The sequence below is a fragment of the Gigantopelta aegis genome, chromosome 11 (assembly GCF_016097555.1).
Source record: "Gigantopelta aegis isolate Gae_Host chromosome 11, Gae_host_genome, whole genome shotgun sequence".
In the NCBI taxonomy this organism is placed as follows: domain Eukaryota; kingdom Metazoa; phylum Mollusca; class Gastropoda; order Neomphalida; family Peltospiridae; genus Gigantopelta; species Gigantopelta aegis.
Window position 1 is genome coordinate 2,241,974 of NC_054709.1, and position 19,861 is coordinate 2,261,834.

The 19,861-nt window shown below is 41.5% G+C and overlaps 1 protein-coding gene across 1 annotated transcript in view; it reads left to right on the forward strand.

Moving 5' to 3' along the window:
- The window catches only part of LOC121385251, a 106,848-nt gene that overhangs the window by 17,450 nt on the left and 69,537 nt on the right, over positions 1-19,861 (forward strand). Inside the window, exons 7-20 of the mRNA XM_041515852.1 lie at positions 73-242; positions 1,402-1,526; positions 2,305-2,403; positions 6,407-6,551; positions 7,467-7,565; positions 8,299-8,421; positions 9,077-9,377; positions 10,508-10,669; positions 11,109-11,205; positions 12,703-12,846; positions 13,593-13,784; positions 15,142-15,239; positions 15,938-16,110; positions 19,704-19,828. Of these exons, the coding sequence (XP_041371786.1) occupies positions 73-242; positions 1,402-1,526; positions 2,305-2,403; positions 6,407-6,551; positions 7,467-7,565; positions 8,299-8,421; positions 9,077-9,377; positions 10,508-10,669; positions 11,109-11,205; positions 12,703-12,846; positions 13,593-13,784; positions 15,142-15,239; positions 15,938-16,110; positions 19,704-19,828 (2,053 nt within the window). The remainder of the gene's footprint in view (positions 1-72; positions 243-1,401; positions 1,527-2,304; positions 2,404-6,406; positions 6,552-7,466; positions 7,566-8,298; positions 8,422-9,076; positions 9,378-10,507; positions 10,670-11,108; positions 11,206-12,702; positions 12,847-13,592; positions 13,785-15,141; positions 15,240-15,937; positions 16,111-19,703; positions 19,829-19,861) is intronic.

A 19,861-nucleotide genomic window follows, 5' to 3' on the forward strand; every position in this document is an offset into this window, starting at 1 on the left:
TGGTAGCTTATGAGATACATCTCTGGAAATGTCTTTAAGCAAACATTCCTTTCATTTTGTCTTTTACAGAACTATAACGCAACACGGATGTTTATGGCAGCTGATGAGTTTTTCCAATCCCTTGGTCTGGAGAAGATGCCGGGAACTTTCTGGACAAACTCTATGTTTGTGAAACCAGTTGATGGCAGGAAGGTCGTGTGCCACGCCTCCGCCTGGGACTTTTACGATGGAACAGATTTCAGGTACATACTTAAATTAATTATCTGTAGAACACGCCGTTTTTGGATGTTCATGATGGAAAATAGCTTCCAGGGCCCATTCTTATAAAACTGTCAGTGTCTAGACTCAATCTTTTAATGACGTCACATGCATACAGTTTGTATGGCGTTGCCATGACATTAGAGTCTCAGATTCTGTTAGTCTTGCTTAATAGAGTTTTATAATGCAGAGTCGAACGGGTATTTAGTGCCTCTTCTATAGGAGGACAGCCACTCCTGGGGAGATCACCACCATCACCACCATGATGATGATGATGGATGGTGGTGATGATGATGATGATGGTGATGGTGATGATGATGATGGTGATGATGATGATGATGACGACGGTGATGATGATGATGGTGATGATGATGATGATGACGACGGTGATGATGATGTTGATGGTGGTAATGATGATGATGACGACGGTGATGATGATGATGGTGATGATGATGGTGATGATAATGATGACGATGACGGTGATGATGGTGATGGTGGCGGCGGCGGCGGTGATAACTGATTGATTAAATGATTGATGATAATGAAGTTGATGTTGATGATGAATTGCAAGCTGCCGAACGGGTATTTAGTGCCTCGTCTATAGGAGGACAGCCACTCCCGGGGAGATCACCACCATTACCACCATGACGATGATGATGATGATGATGATGATGATGATGATGACGACGGTGATGATGATAGTGATAATGATGATGATGATGGTAGTGATGGTGATGACGGTGATGACAGTAATGATGGTGATGGTGGTGGTGATGACGGTGATGATGATGATGGTGATGATGATGATGATGATGATGGTGATGATGACGACGATGATGATGATGATGATGATGACGGTGATGATGGTGATGGTGATGGTGATGGTGATGATGACGGTGATGATGGTGATAGTGATGGTGATGGTGGTGGTGATGACGGTGATGATGGTGGTGGTGGTGGTGATTGATTGAATGATTGATTGATTGATGGATGATGATGATGTTGTTGATGTTGATGTTGATGTTGATGATGATGATGAATTGCAAGCTGCCGCGTTATAGAAATAGCTCAATATTATTATTATGATTATTATGAGTATGGTTATAATTATAATTATGATTATGATTACTGTTATATTTGTAGAATTAAGATGTGTACTGACATAAATATGAATGAACTAATCACCATTCACCACGAGATGGGACACATTGAATATTTTCTCTTGTACAAGAACCAGTCACAAGTCTACAGAGATGGTGCAAATCCAGGTATGCCACAAGTGAAGAAGTTTGATACGGGGTGGAGTGGGGGTATGGAGGGTGTAAATTGAACTATGGTGGAATTGAATTATAAGGATTTTGTAAGGAGGGTAGGGAAGGGTGTCGAAAAATTCCAAAAAGGGTCAATTTGCGTTTGTAGATAGCCACCGAGCCAAGCTCCCAAGAGAGTGAGATCTGTAGGGGAGTTCAGGGGGGAGGGGGGGGGGGGGCAGTTCAGGAACACGCCCCCTCCCCCAATGGACACCCCGAAAAAGGAGATTATTTCTGAAACGATGTTTTAATAGTTGATAACTAATCTAAACCAAAATAAAACATCGCAAAATTTACAACAGAACCACCCCAACACTGATTATACACAACAACCAAACAAATCTTAAACAGTAGTAAAATAGTGCACGTACTAGTAAACAATTGTTAATATTGTTATTGTTTCATTTGCAGGAGGGACGGGACGTAACCCAGTGGCACAGCGCTCGCTCGATGCGCGGTCGGTGTGGGATCGATCCCCGTCAGTTGGCCCATTGGTCTATTTCTCGTTCCAGCCAGTGCACCACGACTGGTATATCAAAGGCCGTGGTATGTACTACCCTGTCTGTGGGATGGTACATACAAAAGATCCCTTGCTGCTAATAGAAAAAAGAGTAGCCCATGAAGTGGTGACAGCGGGTTCCTCTCTCAGTATATGTCCGACGCTATATAACGGTAAATAAAATGTGTTGAGTGCGTCGTTAAATAAAACATTTCCTTTTTATTTATTTATTTGCAGGATTCCACGAAGCAATTGGTGACACGATAGCCCTCTCTGTCGCTACCCCGACCCATCTCAACCGGATTGGATTGTTAAGTCAAAGCAACTTTGATTATGGTAAATATACCAAAATACACACATTAGAAATACATGTAGTAGGTTTAATCCTGAATGCTAAAATAACTACGTGAATATGTGCTGTGCTCTATACATCGATTACTATTATCCTGTTCAATTATTTAGACCCAAAGTTTTTTGCAAATGTTACGTTTATGTCCTATTCGATATTTGTTTTCTTTGCATTTACATGAAAATAAACCCAAACCCCGACAGGTTTTATATACAAATCATCATATAAAATGCACGAAGTTGACTTAATTCCACTTTTTAAAAATCTCTGTGTCTTTTGAATGCACGTTATTTCTCCTATAAATAACTAAGGTCATTTGCATATCAAAATATTGGGATCTGAGGCTACGTGAAGGCCATTATAGCTTGTTTCACTAAATCAAGGTTATTATTGTTTTGCAGTGTGTAACAGCATTGTCTAATCTTTCCGTTAAACATAGATGTAAACAAACAGAACATGTAACCCTTTCTTGTAGGTGCATTATATTTAATAAATTTAGCTAATGTATTATGTATTTTTATTTTATTATTTCAATTATATATTAGCATACCATACCTAACCTAACACAACTGAGGTGTAGCACAGTAATAAACACAAATCACCTCACACACCGCAGGAATGTGCTTTCCAAATTTATAAATAAATTTAATGCAGGGCCGGACCCAGGGGATAAAATGTCAAAGGCCACCAACATCAAATAATAATAAAAATGTTATTTAATTTGCCTCTAAATTGGGAACTCATACGTATATATATATATATATAGTATTTAGGGTGGTGCTAGGGGCTGGGGTTTGGGGGTTGGGTGTTACATTTGTAATGCGAAAAACCAAAGGGCTATTGTTCGGACTCGTATGGGTTCAACCACTTTTTCATCCCGCAGACACAGCCCTGAATGTTCAAAATACGATAGCATTGCTTGGTCAATAACATCATTATTTCGATCTATGACTGCACGTGCTATTGTAGCAATGTGTAAACCACGTAAAATACAAGTTAGGTAGGGTATATAAATTCATTGAAAATGTATTAGTCGACATTCTTGTTATTGTTATTTGAGGAAAAATATGGGTAAGTCGGAAAACACTTCAGTTGATGTAAAATCGTGTATTAAGAACGTTTTCGATTATTTTGAAGATGAATATCAGTGCGGTAGACCTAGGTATGATTCTTATCGAATTGTCGATCGAGTTGCCGCTGCACTTAAAGTTTTGGTTTCAACAGTAAAAAGAACTGTGAAAAATCTAAGCTCTACGAATCCAAGCACAGAAATCACTGTTAAAAAACGCGACCGAAAACTCATCGATTTATTTGATAAAGATGTTATTAGACGACGAGTATACAGATTTTATAGAGAGGGCGAATTACCTACATTACATAAGATTAACGTGGCTTTAAGGGAGGAATGTGGAATCAACATATCCATATCAACTTTACGAAGAACACTCCATGACCTCGATTTTAAATACCAACATATGTCTACAACCGGAAAAGTGATTTTTGAGGACGCCAATATATCAGACAGGAGACTGTCCTATCTCCATGAAATATCCAGTTTACGAGAACAGGGGTATTTAATAGTGTATCAAGATGAGACCTGGGTGAATGTCAACCACACAACATCCCACCACTGGACAGATATCCACCCGGGCACAAGTACCGCCAATCACCTGCCGAAATCAGACGCTGCTGATCGAGTTCCTAAACTCTGTTCGGTGACTGGGAAGGGAAAAAGACTTATTATTTGTCATGCTGGCTGTGATAAATATGGATTGATAGATGGCTGTGAATTGATCTTTGAGGCTAAAAAACCCAGACGGAGACTATCATGGTGAGATGAATCATGAAAATTTCATCAAATGGTTTGAAGAACAACTTATGCCTTCTCTACCAGAACCTTCTGTTATCGTCATGGATAACGCAAGCTACCACAACAAATTAACTGAGATTACACGATGTCCTGCACTAAACGCTAAAAAGGAAGAAATTCAGTCGTGGCTACGAAACAAAAATATACCTTTTGAGAGTAACACGACAAAGCCAGTTCTTTATGAAAAGTAACAAATGTGCAAAGCAATTTGTTACTGATGATATTGCTGAACGCCATGGGCACTTGTGTCTAAGACTGCCGCCAAGACATTCTGAACTCAATCCGATAGAACTGATCTGGAGCACATAGCTCGTCATAATGATGGTAAAATGGCCACGGTGCGGAGAGAACTTGCACATGCATTGAACTCTGTCACACCTACACACTTCTCTGACGCAGTTAAACATGTAATAAAGATCGAAGAAGATTTTAGAAAACAAAATTGTTTTATAAGAAATAAAATACCCCCTGTGATAGTCCCCCTTAACGAAGATAGTGATGAAGAAATGAGTTCGTCGACTGATTAAGTTATTTCTCCATACCCATCAGGAGTATTACTTTAATGTATGCCTGAACTCTTTAACACCAAAAACTTCCATATCATTCACTATCAAACAACCTAACAACCTATAAACTAATCGACTAGAAATGCACATAGACTACACATACATACGAGAGAAATGTTTATTTAACGACACACTCAACGCATTTGATATACATTTATGTGGCGTCAGACAAAACGGTTAAGGAGCATTATGACAGTGAGAAAGAAACTCGCTACCGCCACATGGGCCACTGTTTCCGATAAGCAATTTTGATAAGCAATAAGGGACGTTTTATATGCACCATCCCATAGACAGGATAGCACATACCACAGCCTTTATACATCAGTTGTGGTGCACAGGCTGGAACTAGACACAACCCAATGCGTCCAGCATGTGGGATCGATCAGTCGACCTACCATGAGCGAACGCTTTACCTCTGAGCTACGTCCCGCTCCATATACAAAAGAAGCCTTAAGTGGGGTTGGGGTTGTGCAGAGGGTCACACCTCCACCAATCGCATGCATACCATATTCTTCTCTCTCTCTCCCTATAACCATATAACCATAGATTAAAATATGTTGAGTGCGTCGTTACATAAATGACGTCTCTCTCTCTCTCTCTCTCTCTCTCTCTCTCTCTCTCTCTCTCTCTCTCTCTCTCTCTCTCTCTCTCTCTCTCTCTCTCTCTCTCTCTCTCTCCCTTCAGCGCGCGCGCTTGTGTATTCCACAATATAATTATAATATTTGATACATATTTTTTTTTCAAACTGAGGTTTTGTCACTTGAACTCCCCACCTGAATCCGCGCCTGCTTCATGTTTACAGATATTTTCTTAAATATAGGTCATACTACGATTTGTGCGGATAGGACGATAGAACCGAACATTAGTTTGAAACGCACTATAGAATGATGCTTTTGATATGCAAATGACCTTAGTTATTTATAGGAGAAATAACGTGCATTCAAAAGACACAGAGATTTTTAAAAAGTGGAATTAAGTCAACTTCGTGCATTTTATATGATGATTTGTATATAAAACCTGTCGGGGTTTGGGTTTGTTTTCATGTAAATGCAAAGAAAACAAATATCGAATAGGACATAAACGTAACATTTGCAAAAAACTTTGGGTCTAAATAATTAAACAGGATAATAGTTGTCAATGGCGTAGCCAACATGAGGCAGACGAGGCGCTTGCCTCGTCTGGAATTTCCCCAGATTTATTTAATTTTTCCCATGACACTGATATTTATTTTACAGTTCTGAGTTTGTCCCGGTGTTTTTTCCTCTCTGGCTACGCCCCAGATTGTCCAAGTTGCATTTGAACGCATAGTACTAAGTACTGTAACTGTTTCTGTTATTTTTATAATGGTGATGATTGTAATGGTGATGGTGATGGTAACTAACAAAACATCAGTGATTGTGATTGTTATTATTATTAATATTATTATTATTATTATTATTATTATTATTATAACTATTAATACTTAACATTAACATTCATGAAACGGCTTCCTTGTTTAACCCCAAATCGTCGTCATAATTTTATGGTACTACAGACTATGTTGCGTTATTTCAGAAACCGAAATAAATTACTTGATGAAAATGGCGCTCAACAAAATAGCTTTCCTTCCGTTTGGATATCTCATTGACCAATGGCGATGGAGCGTGTTTAGCGGCGACACGCCTTCTAGCGAGTACAACAAACACTGGTGGGATATGCGGTAAGTTTAGGGAATACTTTGTAATCGGAACCGGCCTCGATGGTGTCGTGGTTAAGTCATCGGACATAAGGCTGGTAGGTACAGGGTTGGCGGCCCGGTACCGGCTCCCACCCAGAGCGAGTTTTAACGACTCGGTGGGTAGGTATAAGGCCACTACACCCTCTTCTCTGTCTCTCTCTGTCTGTGTCTGTCTGTCTGTCTCTCTGTCTGTCTGTCTGTCTCTCTCTCTCTCTCTCTCTCTCTCTCTCTCTCTCTCTCTCTCTCTCTCTCTCTCTCTCTCTCTCTCTCTCTCTCTCTCTCTCTCACTCTCTCACTAACCCACTGTCCTGGACAGACAGCCCAGATAGCTGGTGTGTGTGCCCAGGACAGCGTGCTAAAACTTTAATTGGATATAAGCCCGAAAAGAAATTGAAATGAAATGAAATCTGAGTGGTCGTTGAAACCATTTATCTTACGAGTTCACTGAAGAAATGATTTCAGTCGTGTTAATTTCTTTGGATGGTTTGGCATTAGTGTCCTGGGCCCCATGTTACGAAGCGATCTTAGCTCTAGGATCACCTTAAACGCATAAGGTAGCTATTGCAATTAAGGCGATCGTAGCGCTAAGATCGCTTCGTCACGCGCTACGATATCATAGAACCGTTATGGGCTATGGAGTTCGGCGTAGTAACGTCATAGGTTTCGACGGTTTAGTTGTATTTTAGCGCTAAAGTAGCTTTAAAAAATCTGTCGCCAGGTCACCGTTATTTATTAACCAATCAGTTGTCTTCAAATCGATTTCCATCATATGTGTGATATCAATGTGTAATATCGTAAAAAACCCACCCATAATGTTCTCTTCACCATGCGTGTAAGAAAATAAAACGATACGTTTCCATTATTTGGTGATTACAAATTAGTATTGTGATTCTTCAGATGCAAGTACCAGGGAATAGCACCGCCCAGCGAGAGAACCGAGAATGACTTTGACCCTGGAGCAAAGTTCCACATCCCTGCTAACGTTCCGTACATCAGGTGGGTCAATATTTCTCATTAAATGTAGAATGGAATCAAGGACGTATAAGAATAGTTGCACGGTGTACATGTGTCTCGATTGTGAAAGGGAAAACGTCTTGATACACTATTCATAAAAAAACCCTATAATTTGCTTTAAGTAGTGGGGTTGGGGTGGAGTGGGTGGGGTGTTCACCCCAAAACCAGCCCCCACTGTCCAGACCCCCTGAACCCCCTGGATCAATGCACGATAGTTTAGCATAGTGTTAGGGTTTAGGGATATGATTAGGGTTATTAAGTGGGTTAGAGACACTGCTAGGGATAAAATGAGGTTTTAGCATATGGATAGGGTTACGATTAGAGATACGGTTGGGGATAAAGTTAGGTTTTAGCATAGAAATAGGATTAGGGTTATCAATATTTAAAAAGTGGGTTAGAGATACAGTTAAAGTTAAGGTTTCGAATAGAAATATGGATATGGATATAGATAGGGTTATGGTTAAAGACAGTGTTAGGTTTTAGGGATAAGTTTAGGTTTAGAGTTAGTGTTATATTAAGGATATGGATACGTTGACGGTTAGGATTAGGCATAAGGTTATGGATAAGGATAGGTTTAAGAGTTAAGGATAAAGTTGAGGAAAGTGATGTGAATAGGGATAGAGTTAGGGACAGAGATAGACCAGTCTCTTAGCGTTAAAGTATGTCAGCAAAACATCTGTTATTTATGGACTTTTATGTACGTTTTCCCTTTCAGATATTTTGTGAGTTTTGTGATCCAGTTTCAGTTTCACAAGGCGTTATGTAAACTAGCAGGTCAGAACGATTCACTTCACAGGTGCGACATTTATCAGTCGACAGCAGCGGGCGACAAACTCAGGTAAAGAGAATCAATAAGATTACTAAAGTATGGAACTTCCCATCAAATGTTTTACACCTCGCACACATGTTGCAGTACATTTCAGCTTTCCCGATCCTTTGAAAATCTGTCTCTCCTAGAGGACAGGACGTAGCTCAATGGTACAGCGCTCGCCTGATGCGCGATCGATCCAGGATCGATCACCGTCGGTGGACCCATTGGACTATTTCCCGTTCCAGCCAGTGCACCACGACTGGTATATCAAAGGCCGTGGTATGTAGTACCCTGTCCGTGGGATGGTGCATATAAAAGATCCCTTGCTGCTAACCGAAAAGAATAGCTCATGAAGTGGCGACAGTGGGTTTCCTCTCTCAATATCTATGTGGTTCTTAACCGTATGTCTGATGTCATATAACCGTAAATAAAATCTCTCTCTCTCTCTCTCTCTCTCTCTCTCCTCTCTCTCTCTCTCTCTCTCTCTCTCTCTCTCTCGCCATCTTGATCTCTCTCTCTCTTGTTCATGTGTTGATATACCGATATGCTAGATACCAAATAGACTTAGTTTAAATATAATAATAAAAAACCCCAACAATAATAACAACCCCCCCCCCCCCCCCCCCCCCCCACACCCCACACCCTCTCTTCAAATATTCATTGTCTTTTCTTTTAACTACAGACACGCATTAAGTCTCGGCTCGTCCAAACCCTGGCCGGAAGTGATGGAGATTATGACAGGACAGCGGCAAATGGACGCAGGCGCACTTTTGGAGTACTTCAAACCGCTCACCGATTGGCTGAAGGACAGGAATGCCCTGGAGAAGCACGGCTGGAGCGACAGCTGCCCGATAACGGACGAGCAACTCGCGGTGTCGTGGCTGGAGAGTTACAACACGCGCGTGCAACACGTCATGTACGGAGCATACGAGGCCTCGTGGACGTATTCAACCAATATTACACACGAAACGGAGAAGGCCAAGGTATTTAAAAGTCAAGTGTAGATCTAGGATTTTGAAAAGGATGGAGGATAAACATTCTAAAACGGACTATTTGTTATATGTTAAATGAAGCAGACGACAGAGAAAGCAAAGGTATTTTAAAATAAGGATATTGAAATAGATGGGGGAAAAAACTTCTAAAAAGGTCAAATAAATTTGATGAAAGCAAATAAGCTGAGCTCCCAAGAGAGCGAGATCTGTTGAGTAGTTCGAGAGCTCCTCAAAAATGCTGTGAAATAAAGCTGCTCAGATATGCGTTTTCAGGGCAATTTAGTGGTAAAATATTGAGATTGATCAGTTAAAAAGGAAAACCCAAAGTCGTTAAAAAGGTCGGTTGAGTGCTCGCTTGAGGTGCTTGCATCGCAAGAACGAACTATCTCGGTGGATCCATTCAGCTGATTGGGTTTTTCTCCCGTTCCATCCAGTGCACCACAACTGGTTAAAGGCCGTGGTATGTGCTATTCTGTCTGTGGGAAAATGCATATAAAAGATCCCTTGCTGCTAATGGAAAAATATTGTAGCGGGCTTCCCCGCAAGCCTATGTGTCAGAATTACCTAATATTTCACACCCAGTAGCCGATGATTAATACATTTATGTGCTCTAGCGGTGTCGATAAACAACACAAACTTTGTGACTAACATGTATTACATAATAAATAATGTATGACAGTATTTCCGAGAAACACATCTGACCAAGATATTGAATGTCCCAAGTTTATTACATTCATTAATCAAATACTGAACTTTCTCTACACTTGGGAAGGGCCAGGGTGTGGGTAATGATACCTGCACATCCTCTGGATTCGCGCCTGGAGGGATGGAATGATAGAGGGAGTAAAGGAGGGATTGAGAGAGGGAGGGATAGAATGGGAGGAAGGGATGGATTGAGGGAGGTATGGAAGGGGATGGAGGGATGGAATGATGAAGGGAGGAAGGGAGGGATTGAGTGAGGGAGGGACAGAATATGAGGAAGGGATGGAGGGGATGGAGGGATGGAGGGGAGGGATGGATGGATGGAAGGGAGGAATTGAGGGAAGGAGTGATAGAAAGGGAGGGAGGGATGGAGGGAGAGAGATATTACAGCTTTAAAGCATTAGATGTGATTATTTCAGGTTGAAGCTGAAGTACAGAGTTCAAAGTTCACCAAGGAGGCTGCTCGAAACGCCAGTAACTTCGATTATAAGCATTTCAAAGATGAAGGCATCAAACGACAGCTCAAGTCCATAACAGACATCGGAACGGACGCACTAAAAGAGGAAGCCAAAATTAAGAGGGTATTTCCTAATGACTGCTAGAGAGAGAGAGAGAGAGGGAGAGAGAGAGAGAGAGAGAGAGAGAGAGAGAGAGAGAGAGAGAGAGAGAGAGAGAGAGAGAGAGAGAGAGAGAGAGAGAGAGAGAGAGAGAGAGAGAGAGAGAGAGAGCGAGAGAGAGAGAGGAGAGAGAGAGAGAGAGAGAGAGAGAGAGAGAGAGAGAGAGAGAGAGAGAGGAAGGAAGGAGAGAGAGAGTGAGAGAGAAAGAGAGAGAGAAGAGAGACACAGACAGACAGACCTAGACATATGTGTATATATGTGTTTGTGCGCGCGCGTGCGTGCGTGTATATATGTGCGTGTGTCGTGTATGTGTATATATATATGTGTGTGTGTGTGTATGTGTGTATATGTATACACGTATATATCCCGCCCTAATAGTGACAGAGCTTGTTTCTGTTTCCAGCTGAGTGAAGTTGTTGCCGGGATGGAAGGGATCTTCAGTACTGGGAAGGTCTGTCTAGACCCCAGCGATGCCACCAACTGTCTCGGACTACAACCAGGTGCGTCATCATACATTGTCTAACTGTCTACCACAAGTTCGAATTCTTTATTTGCTTTGACAACACAGAGATATATCCTCCCTCGCTCAAACTCACTTACTCCCTCCGTTTCCCCCTTCCTCTCTCCCCTCCATCCTTCGCTGTCTTACACTTGTCATCCCTCCTAATTCTCTATCCTTCATTCATTCCTCTCCTTTTCTCCCTTCTGCCTCCCTCCAGATTGGAGGATCCTCAGAGGGGTCACCCCCGTACATTTGAAGTGACCTTGTTAATTAACTGTCTTTTAAATTTATCATCAACAATATTATACAGCTATAAATTGCACTGGATGAGTAGTCACATGACCCTCTTAAACTACTGAGGATTTTTCGGTGCTTGTATCCAATTAAGGCTCAAGAACGCTGCCTTGGGCACACACCTCTTTCGAGGACAGTGGGCTAGTTGTTAGTGGTTAGCGAGAGAGAAATGGATGTAGTGGTCTTACACCTATCCATTGAGTCGTTAAAACTCGCTCTGGGTAGGAGCCGGTACGTGGATACGAACTCAGTACCTACCTGCCTTATGCCCGATGATCTGTATTTGAAACGGTTCCGGGGAGCATGTCCTAGAACACCCGTACAGGTCCCAAACCGCCATTAATTACTCCATGCAGTTCTATACAAATTCTATGTCAGAATACATTCTGTGAAAAATACAACATATCGAGAGGGTCGTGTGACTATTCCTTTTAGAGAGTACTCTCAACTGACAAGTACCGTGTAAAAATGAACATAGGTCAATCATGAAATCTTTCAGTTAACAGCCCTCATGTCTGTGGACCTCCTCTTGTTGTTGTGATAGAAGAGGCACTATACCACTTGTACTGTTGTTATCAGTCAGTACTACATATAACAAGTAACTTCAAACCAGTGGGTTGTTTAAATACTACAGAGGTCAGCCTACGTGTAATCATCAAGTTAATGAAAGATTTTAAAAGGCATATTAGAATTTTGTAGTATTTGTTTTATGAGGAACTATTTCCAGACTATATTAAGCTGCTGCAGCTAGTGACGACATAATAAATGGTGATGTCTTGCCTACATATTACCTCGCACCCTTTATGAGCTTGGCTCATTTATATCCAACGAACTGAACTTGACCTTTTAAAAATATTGTGACCCCCATTTACAAAATCCTGGATTCACTCCTAGGCCCGTGCTTATAAAACTGTTAAGAGTCCAAACTCAATCTCTAATGACGTCACAGGTGTTGTCATGACATTACTGTCTCAGACTCCATGAGGGTCTCGAGTCTAAACTCTAAAACGTGTTATGAGCAATAAGCTAGGTGCGTATGAAACTTTTAGAATCTAGACTCGAGACTCTAATAGAGTCTGAGACAGTAATGTCATGACAACGCCATACAAACTGTATGCATATGACGTCATTAAAGATCGTGTCTGGACACGGGCCGAAGTCTGTCTTGTTTTGACTCACTACATGTGCGATCTACTTGCAGGCGTGGCGCGGACGTTCGCCGGTTCTCGTGACTATGACGAGTTGAAGGCGGTGTGGAAGGGCTGGAGAGACGCCACAGGAAAGAAGATGAGGAGTCTCTTCCATGAGCTGGTCAACCTCAGTAACGAGGGGGTCAGAGAACTCGGTACATATATACGTCATTTGACTTTAGTCTATTGTCCTGCTTAGTGTATGAAGATAGGAAGAGATTTTGGAGGATAGAGGTGTGTCTGTGCGTGTGTGCGCGCGAGAGAGAGAGAGAGAGAGAGAGAGAGAGAGAGAGAGAGAGAGAGACATAGAGAGAGAGAGAGAGAGAGAGAGGGGGGGGGGAGTGGGGCGGGTGGGGTCTCTCTTCCAGGAGCTGGTCAACCTCAGTAATGAGGGGGTCGGAGATAGGTACACACATTCGTCGTTTGTTTATTGTCATCCCTACTTTCAATTAATATTCAAGTACGCTGCCCTGGGCACAAACCTCACTAATGACAGAGTCAGAGAACTAGGTACGTACATATGTCATTTATTTTTAATTTATTGTCCAGGGCCCCGTTCCACAGAGCGATCTTAGCGCTGCTATCACCTTACGTGCATAGAGTAGTTATGCACTTAAGGTAATCTTAGTGCTCAGATCTTCGTGGAACGGGGCCCTGTTTATTAGTCCTCTACCAGTCCCACCAGAGTGTACTATCAGGTTTAATCTCCATCATGTAGTTTTACAGATCAAGTTCAGAGCACCAAACTGCGAAACATTGTTGTCTTAGTATTGTTGCTACATGTAACTTTGATCTTTAAATTATCAGCCTGTAAAAATAATCCTCGTGGTAGTTTCGTGATATTTGTTTTGAATTATAGCATTATAGTCGCTATAACAGAGGTTGTTATTATACTGTGCAGGCTACAGAGACAACGGCGAGTACTGGCGCTCGTGGTACGAGACGGAATCCTTCCAGCAGGACCTGGTGTCGCTCATGGATCAGCTGAAGCCTCTGTACCAGCAGCTGCACACGTACGTGAGGAAGGAGCTGAAGAAAACATATGGACCAGACAAGTTCCCCGTCACTGGACATATCCCAGCCCACATCCTAGGTAAACACTCTCTCTGTTTCTGTCTCTTTCCCTGTCTCTCTTAGTCTCTGTACCAGCAGCTGCACAAGTACGTAAGGCAGGAGCTGAAGAAAACATACGGACCAGACAAGTTCCCCGTCACTGGACATATCCCAGCCCACATCCTAGGTAAACACTCTCTCTGTTTCTGTCTCTTTCCCTGTCCCAGTCTCTGTACCAGCAGCTCCGTAGGAGTGAAGAAACATACACCAGCACACATATCCCAGCCCACATCCTAGGTAAACACTCTCTCTGTTTCTGTCTCTTTCTCTGTCTCTCTTAGTCTCTGTACCAGCAGCAGCACACGTACGTGAGGCAGGAGCTGAAGAAAACATATGGACCAGACAAGTTCCCCGTCACTGGACATATCCCAGCCCACATCCTAGGTAAAACACACACACACACACACACACACACACACACACACACACACACACACACACACACACACACACATACACACACACACACACACACACACACACACACACACACACACACACACACACACACACACACACACACACTCACTGTCTCCATCTGTCTGTCCGTCTCTCTCTCTGTCTACCTCTGTCTGTATGTCTGTCTCTCTCTCTCTCTATCCGTCTGTCTGTCTCTCTATGTCTGTCTCTCTCGGTCACTCCCTTTGTTTCTCTGTCTCTGACTCTCTCTGTCTGTTTCTCCCTGTCTCTGTCTCTCTGTCTCTGTCTGCCTCTCTCTCTCTCTGTCTCTCTCTCTCTCTCTCTCTCTCTCTCTCTCTCTCTCTCTCTCTCTCTCTCTCTCTCTCTCTCTCTCTCTCTCTCTCTCTCTCTCTCTCTCTCTCTCTACCAGCAGCTACGCACGTACATGAGGAATGACCTGAAGAAAACATACGGACCAGACAAGTTCCCTGCATACACATACAAGCCCACATCCTAGGTACACATCTGTGATAAGTACTGTCCTTTCTCTGTCTGTCTGTCTGTATCGCTCTTTCTCTTTGTGTGTGACTCTGTGAGCCTCTATACCAGGAGCTACACACGTAAATGAGGAAGAAGTTGAAGAAAACATACGGATTCGCCAATGAACCACAGTACGTTGTTTCATCATTGACTGTTATGTATGTCCAACATATGATAAATGTTAACGTTGATGCTGAGTGTTTAAATCACAAATCTTTCTAATTTGTATAATATAATTGTGTAATTTGGTTAACACGTATATTCTGTATGTCCAATACGATATAAATTTACACTTTAGCTAAGAGCGTAAAAACAACAGCTGTAAACGTGACAAGTAATTGTTCAAATAACTAGTAAACATATCACTTGTAGAATTATCAAAGAGTATTATGTTTTAGGAAATCTGTGGGCTCAGGAATGGGGAAATGTATATAACCTGATGGTTCCATTCAGAAACAAGGCGAGAGTGGATATAACGCCAACCATGAAAGCAAAGGTAACACTAGTTTAACAATGCAAGTCTTAGAACGTGATGCAGAAGCTTTGTATCTCGGTTTTTGTCTGTAAACACTAATAGTTTATGTCAAAATTGTGATACTTTATTATATAAAATGTTTTAAAATCTTAACATAAAATATTAGCATTTTATAAAATCTTTTAGTATTTTATGTGAAATGTTGGTATTTCATGCAAATAAATCTTGGTATATAAAATAACACATATAACATAACTATATTTATATTAAATAACATAATGGCATGAAAATCATATTTAATCTCAGTTTGCCTGTCAAAATCATATTAAAACTACCAGAACACTACCGATTACTAATATTTTAACACTTAACGTCCTCCTAAAGACGAAACACCAAGTAGTAAATGATAACAGGGAAAAACTTCTTTTGGACTCCTGCATAGATACGAGCTACAATATGTCAGTGGGTTTGTCGTTAAGATTTAAGGCATGATTCTAGCAGAGTTACTGAATCTGAATGACAAAACCGTATTCCATTGTCGAAATCGTATTTCTGCACAAGGCAGAGTCGAAGGACCGTTTAGTAAAGTCATAATTGCTTGCATGTTCATCTTCTGCATTTTTGTGCATGTGAAAACATAATACCGAGCTTATGTTCAGACTTCGGGTCAAAATTTTCAACTGAGAGAGTATTTTTTATTTCTGTATTTTGAACTCCAGAATTTCACAGCAAGAAAAATGTTCGAGATAGCCGAAGAGTTCTACACGTCGATCGGCCTTTCGGCGATGCCCGAGGAGTTCTGGAACAAGAGTATGATCGTGAAGCCCTCAGATGGGCGAGATGTCGTCTGCTACGCCTCCGCCTGGGATTTCAGCAATCAGAAGGACTTCAGGTAATCATGGACGTGTAGCAGTAGTAGTAGCAGTGGGGAATCTGGGCCCCGGTCCACGAAGCGATCTTAGCCCTAAGATCACCTTAAGTGCATAGCAATCTTATGCACATAAAGTAATGTTAGGATAAGATCGCTTCGTGTAACAGGGACCAGGGTTTTGTTTTAGGAAGAGATCTTAGCCCTAAGATCACCTTAAGTGCATTGTTATGTTATGCAATTTTAAAAGGTAATCTTAACGCTAAGATCACTTCATAAAACATGGACTAGGGCCTCGTTTTACGAAGCGATCTTAGCCCTAAGATCACCTTTAAGCTGTCTTATGCACTTAATGTAATCGTAGGGCTAAGATCGCTTCGTTGAATGGAGACCTGGCCTGGTGCTTATAAAACTTTTAGAGTCTAGTCTCGATACTCTAATAGAGTCTGAGTCAGTAACGTCATGGCAACGCCATACAAACTGTATGTGTGTGACGTCATTAGAGATTGAGTTTTGACTCTAAAAGTTTTAAGCACAGACCCAGGGTCTTGTCTTATGTAGCGATCTTATCCCTAGGATGCACTTAAGGTGATGTTAGCGCTAAGGTTGCTTCGTGGAATGAGGTCCTTAACGACAAAACCGTATTCCGATATCAAAATCCTATCTCTGCACAAGACAAAGCGAAAGGATGTTAGGGAAAGTCGTGATTGCTTCCATGATGCACTAACAGGTGCTCGTCCTTAGGAGGACTGCTACTCCCCTAGGGGAAATGCTTGGCGCCACCCAAGCGCATTTTAACTGCGTCATCTATATCAGTTATTAGGTGTTAAAGATGTATGAAACGAATGGAAATAAAAATTAAAGTATTATTTGTAAAATAAAACAATTGTTATCTACGATAGTATTGCTCTACTACTAACAATAGCATGGGCTGAAATGCTTTGAATAAACAAATACATATATTGTAAGCATGAAAATGCAGGCATATTTATATCGTCATTATATTAACTAAATATGTTCTATTGGCCCAAAGCATGGTGCTATAACCACAAACTAAGATAATCGCTTTTATTACACACCAATGTAAGATATTGCTTATGTCATACCAGTATGTCAGTATCTAACTAGTGTAATATTGGCATGACGTGAGTGTGACGTATATCACTTGCTGACCCAATTCGTAGAAAAATAACGTGTAGACCTAGTAAGATTCGACATCTGCTTACGTCTGCGTTGCGGCTTGTTTGCAGTTGGTTTGTAATAAGTAAAATACCGAACTAGCTTGCCTGTTATACCATTTTTATGAAACTCGTGAACACTTACTAAAACTGTTAACTCATTTTGAACACTTGCTAAAACTGTTCACTCATTTCATAAAAATGGTATGACAGGCAAACTCGTTTAGTATTTTATATTAGGCATCTATAGTACGTTCAGAAACACCACATGCTCACGAGATAACATCTTCTCTAAACACTACCGCTATTTATTATCCACATAGTTCAAGATATACAGGGACATATAACCAGTATGACACACGTGTGCCATAACGATTAGACGTGACCAACGAATTACGTCATTTTTGGAAGCGATGACAAAACACAAAGTGTAATCACTTACCAAAAAATGACATCTCCTTCTGGTCACTAGCTCTCGCTCACCTAATACAAGATTCCTGACACTCGCTTCGTAAACTCAGTACGACACAAGCTCGTATAAAAAAATTATGTAGGCTTTACGTGTGAGCACACCTTGGTTGATGCAAGGATCCAACTGATATCGGCGAGTATAAACCGCCATCTTGCTTTTCTGCTTAGAATTAAGATGTGCACTGACACGACGATGACGGATCTGTTCACGATACACCACGAGATGGGACACATAGAATACTATCTCTTCTATCGAGACCGACCCTGGCTGTTCAGGGGCGGGGCCAACCCAGGTACATGACGTTGCTTTATTGCACGGTGCATGGAGAGCTTCCCATTTAGTCTGAATCGAACATAGCAAATATGTGGTATTGCTTGGGTCAACCTTGGACCATTTCCTTTATAGAAAGAAGTATATAACCCGTGGCCCATATTTTAGAAGCTATCTTTTTTTCAGTACGATATCGTAAAACCTTCGTTAGCTGTGACGTCATAGCCTAAGACGGTTTTACGATATTGTAGCGCTAAGCTAGCTTCGAAAATCCGTAGTCTGGACCCCAATTATGGAAGCTATATTAGCGCTAAGTATCGTAAAGCCAAGCTGTGACGTCACTATTGCGTGTGCTGTAGAGACGTCATAGCCCACGATGGTTTTACGATTTCGTAGCGCTAACATAGCTTAAAAAATCCCTATTTTATATTATAGGTCCTTTCTTTGTTTCATAATTTATGGAGTGTTGTCCATAAAGAACTGAATAATCCTGGATGGTATAGGCATCAGATTAGGGGCGGATCCAGAACATTTTGGGGATGTGGGGTGTGGGTGTGGGGTAGGGTGGGGTGGGGTGGGGTGGGAATAGATTAAGGGAAAAGATCACATGGACCATTTCGTGATAAGGGGAACCCAATGAATTTGTTTTTTAAAAGTAAAAAAAAAAGAAAGAGGAAGTTGAATATATTGGGTGGGGGTGGGGATGGGCGGGGCGAGTCCCCTAATCCCCCACTGGATCTGCCTCTGCAGATACACCGTATTCCATTGTTTCGTATACATTTTTCTGTGGTGTTTGATTTGCTGTCTATTGCATGGGGTCACTTGCCACGGTGGTTGTGTGGTTAAGTCTATGGACTTAAAGATGGTAAGTTCTGGGTTCGAACCCAAGTACCCTCTCCCACCCAAAATATGGTTTTTTTCCCGGCTCTCTAACCACTAACATAGTAACAACTAACCATTAACTCGCTATCCTAGTCTAGATAGCTGAGACGTATGCCCAGTACAGCATGCTTGAAACGTAATAGAATTGATACACAAAGACGTCTCATTCCCGGTACATGTAGCAAATTAAGGTCGTGGTGAAGTAAAATTAATTTTCTGAAATGCCATGTACCAACTTTATTTATAAATACAAATTTGTAGCTGATACAGTGTCGTGGCAAACGCTTTACGACTGATCTATTATGACGCGAGTAAGCGGTAAAATGTATGTCAAATTGACAACCTGAGGCAATAGAAGCTACCTCAAATGAACATATTAAACATTCTAAGAGTACTGCTAAAGCAATACATGCCCCTTCATTTCAACTTAATTGTGCTTGTATCGAATTAAGGTTCAAGCACGCTGTCCTGGACACACACCTCAGTCAGAGGAAGCCCGCTACATTTTTCCTAATGCAGCTAGGGATATATCTCAAATAATAAAATATCTCTAATACCCCCCCCCCCCAAAAAAAAAAAAAAAAAACCCCCAAACAAAACCAACAAACAACCCCCACAAAAACACCCCAAAACCAATAACAACAAAAACCCCCACCCCAAACAACATATAACAATAACAACAACAACAACAACAACAACAACACCAACACCAACCTCCACCACCACCAACAACAACAACAACAAGAACAACAGGTAACGCCCTGGAGAATGGATAGGGTTGGCATGATGCATGTTATTTTGTTTTCGTTGTGCAGAATAAAAATGTGTACAGACATCACAATGGAAGACCTGAGCACCATCCACCACGAAATGGGCCACATCGAGTACTATCTACAGTACAAACACCAGCCAGTCATATTCAGAGCAGGCGCCAATCCAGGTATAATGGGATGAATGGATGGATGGATGGATG